At 35.7% G+C, this 7,731-nt stretch overlaps 1 protein-coding gene across 2 annotated transcripts; it reads left to right on the forward strand.

The window, feature by feature from the left end:
- The first annotated feature begins 601 nt into the window (after nt 1-601).
- LOC131537224 (C-type lectin domain family 4 member E-like) lies at nt 602-6,594 on the forward strand. Of its 2 annotated transcripts, XM_058770535.1 has the most exons (5): nt 602-799; nt 3,488-3,835; nt 5,904-6,028; nt 6,133-6,236; nt 6,341-6,594. In XM_058770535.1, the coding sequence occupies exons 1-5, from the start codon at nt 661-663 to the stop codon at nt 6,474-6,476; spliced, it is 852 nt and encodes a 283-aa protein (XP_058626518.1). In that variant the 5' UTR covers nt 602-660; the 3' UTR covers nt 6,477-6,594. The 2 variants fall into 2 exon arrangements, with proteins under 2 accessions (XP_058626518.1, XP_058626519.1); XM_058770536.1 differs by lacking the exon at nt 3,488-3,835.
- Nucleotides 6,595-7,731: the final 1,137 nt, after the last annotated feature.

Consider the following 7,731-nt stretch of genomic DNA (forward strand, 5'->3'; position numbering starts at 1 on the left):
CACAGCTCTTCAGAACAGAAGCAGTGTGTGATAAGATGAAGAGCATTTTAAAATTAGTCGATACAACGAATACAGTCTTTTAAGAGTGAATCATCAAATTATTCATTCAGTATTGGTTGTACACTAGTTATTGCATTGCTTTGTGGGATTGAATGAGTGCACTTGATAATGTCCACTATAGTTTCAGGCACCACTACAAACAGTGTGTTTGAAGCTGCTGTGTTTTCTTCTAAACATTTAGCAAATGAGAACAGTTCGGTGATTCATGATGATGATGACCTGTAGAGAAATGCTTATGAACGTCTTTCAAATACTTCAATGTTACTATTGATACTATATACAAGTTTTGATATTATAAGATATTAAATTTACACACACAAACACCCACAATATAGTGGTAAAGTGAGACAAATGGTTTTCATAATAATTATAGACTAAAATGAATATACTTCTAAAAATCACTAGTCATTTTTATACGTTTATTTACTATATGAATGGTTCTAAACTTAAGTGTCTGATGACATCTTTTAGTTTCTTCACACATTGACCACAACTTTGTTTCCCGCTGGTGTTAAAAGAAGACGAGCACTGACTACTTAAACACATCTATACAGGAACAAGGAACTAAATAGTTTAATGTTAGACGGTTAAAGAGCAAAAATGTCTGATGATATTTATGATGATGCCTTCGGGACAGAGACTGAGAGAATGGAGATGATAGTGGATATCTATGAGAGTGTAGATCATGTGAGAGATCATGACTTCAGGACAAAGATACACCAACCACTTCAGCGTACAGGTAATCACATTCATTTCTTTGATTAAATGTTCCAGTTTGCACATGTTCAGTCATGCTGCTGTGTGTTCTTCTGATGCTGTTATAGGACTTTAAAGTTAAAGTTACAGACAATAACTAATTGTTTGTGTATGTCACAAACTTGAGTGTACCTCATGAATGAACACACTCAGTAAGACCATAAATCTGATATCTAGAATGAATTACATATTTATAACTGAACTGTATAGGCCTGCTGAGAACCTTAAACACATCTGAAGCGCCCCTTACAAAACTAAAATATATGGGAATATACTAGAAAATATAATGTGATGTATCAAATCATACATTTCCATATTACTGGAAACTAGTGCTAATATTTTTCAATATACTGCAATATATACATGGACCATGTGGGTGAGACCTGTACACATAAAAACTATATAGAAATCAAGACAAAATCGCACTACATTTTCAAGTGTAGTAGCTTCATTAAAACACCAAATCAGTTTATTTCTCTTTGTAGAGTTAATGCATGGGTTTGTATAAAGCTGAACACATATTCTGAACACATAACTTATTTCAGTTTATATTTTGCATAGTTAGACATTTCATCTATGAAAATAGTGTGATGATATATAAGGATATATATTTACTGAAAACAAATATTAAAATTTTGAATGTTGTGTTAAAATCATGGAAGTCATGATATAAGGTGCTATATCACGATATATATTTTCCTCGTAACTGCGTGAGAGCTGTATGAGAAAGAACAAAAGAATGAAAGCTCGTTTACTACCCTCTCTGTCATAATCAGGAAGTTGGTCAATGAACTAATGCCACAGAGTGTGAGAAGTTGCATTGCTCTGGCTTCTGAAAATTCACAGAGATCAGATTCAGTTCCTGAAGATACAAAGGTTAAAAGCCTACAGTCCATTGTTTGCTATTTATCGACAAATTGAGCCACAGATGCAGATCAGACAGCACTGACCTCAGAACAGTTTCGTTCTACTATTCTCAGCGACTCTGGAAATAGCATTTGAAAGAAGCAGCCATTATAAACAAACATTCAAATAAAGAACACAGATGTTGAGCACCTATTAAGTTACATTTTTGTATCAATTTTTAAGTTCATTGGATTAAGTCAGGTGACTTTTCTCTCAAGTGCTAATTTGAACCTGGCTGCTACATTTAAAGTTGCAGTCTGTAACTTTTTTTGGTTAAAAATGATCCAAAATCAATATTTGAGCAAGCATATAACTAGCCAGTGTTCAAAACTATTGCCTCACTTTAGCCCGATTCACAATGATTAGTTTATAATAATGTTTTCTAGTTTGAGTGGTACTGGTAGGTTTTCGTAGGAAATTCGAGCATGGCACTGCTTCATTACGTCACGTCTGTAAACATACAGAAGTTTTCCCGGCTACTAGGCTATCGCAGGTGAGGATCCTGCAGGTGGAGGACCGTTTATAGCCTTTTCTCACAGCAGCTAGAATAATTAAATGTATCATTTTGATGGCGGATTGTAATCCAGAAAGGATTATGTGTTTATGAAACACATGTGAATTAAATTAAATTATATTGCAGTTTGAAATGTGCTTCTGATTACAGATAGCCTGGGATTACACAAGATTTGTATTTTAACCCTCTGGGGTCCGAGGGTGTTTTGGGGGCCTGGAGAAGTTTTGACACGCCCTTACATTTGTGCTTTTTTCAGTTGCTTATAAACATATAAATGGCTAAAGTCTTATAACACTGTAAACAGCACAAACTGGGAAACTGCAGAAAACCAGTTCGAAGGGAGCATCATTTGCTTTTTGTAATAATTTCTTAATATGAAATTCGAATGGCATGACAATTAGATAAGACTGTACAGAAATTGAAATCTACACGCTAATACACACTATACCCATAGTCACGCAATGCTGATGTTGTTAACATTAACAATTTGAGAATAAAGTATAACAATACAATCATAATAATTTGCCCGGTTTGATGTGATATGAGCTAACCGATCATGAGATTTAATCACCACTGGTAGCACGATTTATTGTAATGCTTTTTTCCTTAGTTGGTCAGAACAAACGTGGCAGACTTGTTATTTACTTGTTCAGATGACAATATACGGTGAAAATTCTTATTTGGGTTATATATTCCAAGACATAGGCTTGAATTTTTGATTCTGAAGTACAGTTAATATCCTCACTGGTGCGGTGACTGACTGCCACACATTCACCTCAAAACATTAGATTCATCCGCGCTGGAGGCGTACCGGAGCACATCCCGCGTAAGCAAGATAATTCTGCACAGAGCTGCAATTCCAGGTTTTCAAACAGAGATGGCGACAAAGAGCCAAAACTTACAGACTGCAGCTTTAATCATATAATGGCCACGACACATAAACATAATCATACACGTTACTTGGTATGAAACCAATAGGCTGTTATATGCTCTTGTACTTTGACATACTTTGCCCCACATTGGCCTTCCCTACTGAGATCTCAGAAAGCAGAGAGCCAAAGTAGAAACACACAAAGACAGCTTCCACCATTTACATAACTGAGCGAACAAAAACATCTCAACCTGTGTATGGCAATACAGACACTGATGGAACAAGAGAAAACAAACTCAACACACAGGTACAAATACAACTACACTTTCAATATTGTATGTAGAAATTAAAAAACTTTTCTTCATGTCTGTCATCATCAGGAAGTGATTCAGAGAGGATCAGAAGATACAGAGCGGTTGTAGTGTGTTTTGTTCTGCTGTGTGTTCTTCTGCTGACTGCAGTCATAGTGCTGTGTGTCTACATCCATACAAACAACACAGAAAAGACAAACCAGCTACTAACCAAGATGAACAACTTTACAGAAGAAAGAGTCCAGCTACTAAACATGATTACTAGCCTGGCAGAAGAGAGAGAGCAGCTACTAAACAAGAACATGAACCTGACAAATGAAAAATATGGATTACTAACCAAGAACAACAACCTGGCTAAAGAAAGAGACCAGTCCAATCTGGAGAAAAGTGAAATGTTTAAAAGTCTTTGTGAAATGGGTAACTATGCACACACATTCACTAATACATATATATATATATATATATATATATATATTAGGGCTGTCAATTATATATTACGTAAAAATACAATAACAAAATAACGCAAGCAATTAATCTAAACATATTAATGTGTTAATATTTTTTTTACAGCAAATTAATCGTTTGATAAGGTTTGACCCCAACTTCTTGCTGTCATCGCAGCATGGAAGGTAATCTATCATTGTGTGATGAGGGTACAGCGAACCAGTGTTGCCAGGGTCACGGTTTTCCCGCACAAGTGGGCTATTTTGAAAATACAGTCACGGGAAAAATTACAGAGCCGTGGGTTGCGGTTTTTTGGGCTACTTTTATAATGTACCACGGCCGCCCAAAGTGTATATAGACAAATAAAAATTAAAATAGATCCTTTTACTAATGTGTGTTATACTTGGAATGTATACCTGGCAACCTAAGAACGGAGAGGCTGTTGTAACATCACAAACAACGTGAGTTTCTGTCAGAGCATACATGTTAAGAAATAAACATGACAACAGCCACTATAGATTATATAAGATAATAAACACATAGGATATAGTTTGTATCTGATTTTCTTGAGAATAATATTTTCAAAATAATAATAAGGATTATGTCTCATACCTGGCGGAAGTGTGAAAGGTTCTGTTTACTTAAACTAGTTTGTCATGCATTTCTTTATTTCAACACATTTACAGGTAAATCCTAGTATTTTAAATTTGCAATTAATAGTGATTAACGCGATTACATTTTTTAATCGATTGACAGCACTAATATATATGAAGAGTTCCAATGCAAAAGCCTCTAAAAGCTATCTTGGTCAAAAATGAGATAACGATACTGAGTGAATGCTCTCCACACATAGTATATGTTCATAAGGTACTTTCGCTTCAAATACGCTAAATCCCAGCCTCAACATATTCAGAAGTACCAGTACTTACATAGAAACCTATACATAGTAGCCAGAAAGAAATGCTAATTTTAAAGAAAAACGTCAGACGTACTTAGAGGCTTTTGCATCTGAACTCTTCATACGTTCATATGTATATACATACAGTATATATATATATATATATATATATATATATATATGTGTGTGTGTGTGTGTATGTATGAGTACAGTATATAGTGTGTGTAAGCATGTGGAAAGACACTGCCACCTATAATGGCTATTCCTGACAACAAACCTAATTTTAAATCGACCCCTGCCTTGAAATAACTGACAACAACGGATGCTTGGGATGATGTGTAAAGGTCATTGTACACTGAGTCCGAAATTTTTGCACATTAAAAAATAAATACGACCTCACGTTATATCAATCACGTTTACACACTGCCTCCGAAACTTTCGTCCATCAAAAAAAAAAAATTCGGATCAGGTTAGATTTTCTGCATTTTCGCATCCATAGCATGCATTTTGATAGGAAAGAATGGGGAATACGGAAAAAACGCATGCGAAAATTTCAGACTCAGTGTGCAATGACCTTATTTGTCCATTGTGGCTGGATTACCAGCTCAGGTTTGCATTTTGTTCTAATAATTAACTGGCCTATCCTCAATTATTCTGTTGATTGATTGATTTATTGATTGATTGATTGACTGATGGCCTGAGTTTTGACTCTGAACAGTGTTCAGCAGCAGTGTCTCTAATAAAGTGAAAATGTACTTGCTTCAAGAACAGTGATGTTATCACCTCCATAATAAAAACAAGCTTTTCAGTTGTGAAACTATTTATTTGATAAAGCAGCAGGGAATGGCTAATAACAAATTTCATATTTGATGAATGTTCATATATTTCTGTGTGTGCATTTAATGAGTATGCAAGAGAGAGAGCATGCCTTCTATAGATAATAAAACACAATTTTGTGGGAAAAACATGGAAACAATTTGTCATTTTTATCCTTTTGTTTGTTATATTTATTTGCTTGCTCAGTGTTTTTGTGGATTTTGGTTCTTTTGCTGTTGTAGACTGTAAGGACTTCAGCAAAAGTGATATGTAACTAATGTGTTTCACAAATACATACAGGTGAAAAAACGTTGATTGTGTTTACAGATGGACAGATCTATCAGTCCAGTTTTTACTTTGTTTCCTCGGAGAGCAAGAGCTGGACTGAGAGCAGAAGATTCTGTACAGAGAGAGGAGCAGATCTGACCATCATAAACAATAGAGAGGAACAAGTGAGTGAATAATAGAGTGGGGCACACATGTTTGTATTACGCCCTTATTTATGTCTACTCAGCACTGCAGATGTTAAACACTGCTGTCTGATTTATTCTACTAGGAGTTCATTAAAAAGATTTCTGGTGGTGCTGGAGTTTGGATTGGTGTGACTGACAGTGATGTGGAGGGCAGATGGAAATGGGTTGATGACACACTGACCTCTGGGTGAGAAAACAATGAATTGAACTGATTATTATCCAATAAAGGATTCTCACAATCACTGTCATATCACACAAAAGCAGCGCTGAACATCTAATGCTGATCTGTAGTTTCAGCTTTTGGGGGATCGGAGAGCCAAATGGGGGAAGACGAGAGAACTGTGTTGCCTCTTATCCAACAGGGTGGTATGATTATCCATGTAGCGATGCTTTTAAATGGATCTGTGAGAAAATTTTTAAAAAATGAGTAAATACCCTCACCAGTTGTAAATAATGGCATTTAAAAGATGATGTCTTATTACAATTAATAAAACAATGATGAGTCCAAATGAGGAGTTCACGCTGTCTAAACAACAGCAGCTTCAACTCAGACCAACAGTGTCTCTTCTGTCCTGGATTCTCAGAATAAAAGGTACAAAACCGCCACTGGGCTGGTACCCTTTTAAAAGGTACTAATATATAGCATTATATAGTAATATGTACAATTCAGTTAATATGTAACTTTAAGGCACAAATATGCATCCTTTAGAGATAAATAAGGGTAAATAAGCTTTTGTACAATTTCCATGGAGAGTTTAAAGACACAAATGTCTAGACCCTGCAGTCTATCCTGAACCTCAAATGTCATCAGGTGCTCTGTTCCTGAAGTGTAGGTACTGATGAAAACTATTCAAATCAGAAAGACCTACATAGAGATACATCCAGCATTAGTTAGCCACGACTGTCTCAAGAAGAACCTTCTGTAAATGTTTGAGAATGCTGTTGGGTTTTGTGAAGTGATGTTAAAATACTTGTCTTCTACATGATCTAAATATGGAAGTGATACTGAGGGACAGAGAAAACACAGTGCTTTCAATCTCAACTTTACCGGCATATGCTGTTAGTAGTTACAATCAACAGCTTCTGTGGAACATTTAAAGATTTAAAAGTTGGAAAGTGGAGATTTCAAGCCTAAAAAAGAACACAAAATCACCATTAGAAGTAGCTTCAAATTGATACTTTTAGATCCTCAAATAGTTGGCCCCATTCACCTTTGCAACTGCAAGTGCCTCACCATCAGGGGCTTCGCTAGGGATTCTGGGCCTCTTGTATAGGTTATTGCTTCAGGCCCCCCTGAAACTGCTTCACCATTACCCCGTCCAATGTATCTTGACAAATGCACTTTTACTGTCATGTGACCATGTATTTTGGAACCACCCATAATTTCTTCCAGACTGTGGTAAAAGGAGAAACACATGGTTTTGGGCTTGTCAAAGTAACGTTTTAGCATAACAGATATAATGGTTGTTACATCAAAGCAAATTTATACAGGTATTTATGATACATAACATACATGCAACATATAAAACTATGCAAATCATATAGCTAAATGTTAACCTGAATTGGTAAGCTAGCTAGTTTTTTTTTTTTTTTTTTAAAAAGCCCTGGAGTTTCATGCCTTAGACCGGCCCACTTTGTTTTTTTGTTTGTCTTCTTTTTTTTTGTACTGGCCTTTTCAGTGC

The sequence above is a fragment of the Onychostoma macrolepis genome, chromosome 03 (genome assembly GCF_012432095.1).
Source record: "Onychostoma macrolepis isolate SWU-2019 chromosome 03, ASM1243209v1, whole genome shotgun sequence".
NCBI lineage: Eukaryota > Metazoa > Chordata > Actinopteri > Cypriniformes > Cyprinidae > Onychostoma > Onychostoma macrolepis.

Coding starts and splice junctions, on each gene's coding strand:
- LOC131537224 (XM_058770535.1), top strand. CDS start 661: ATGTCTGATGATATTTATGATGATGCCTTCGGGACAGAGACTGAGAGA. Junction 6,029..6,132: donor TAAACAATAGAGAGGAACAA/GTGAGTGAATAA, acceptor TTATTCTACTAG/GAGTTCATTAAAAAGATTTC. Junction 6,237..6,340: donor GATGACACACTGACCTCTGG/GTGAGAAAACAA, acceptor GCTGATCTGTAG/TTTCAGCTTTTGGGGGATCG.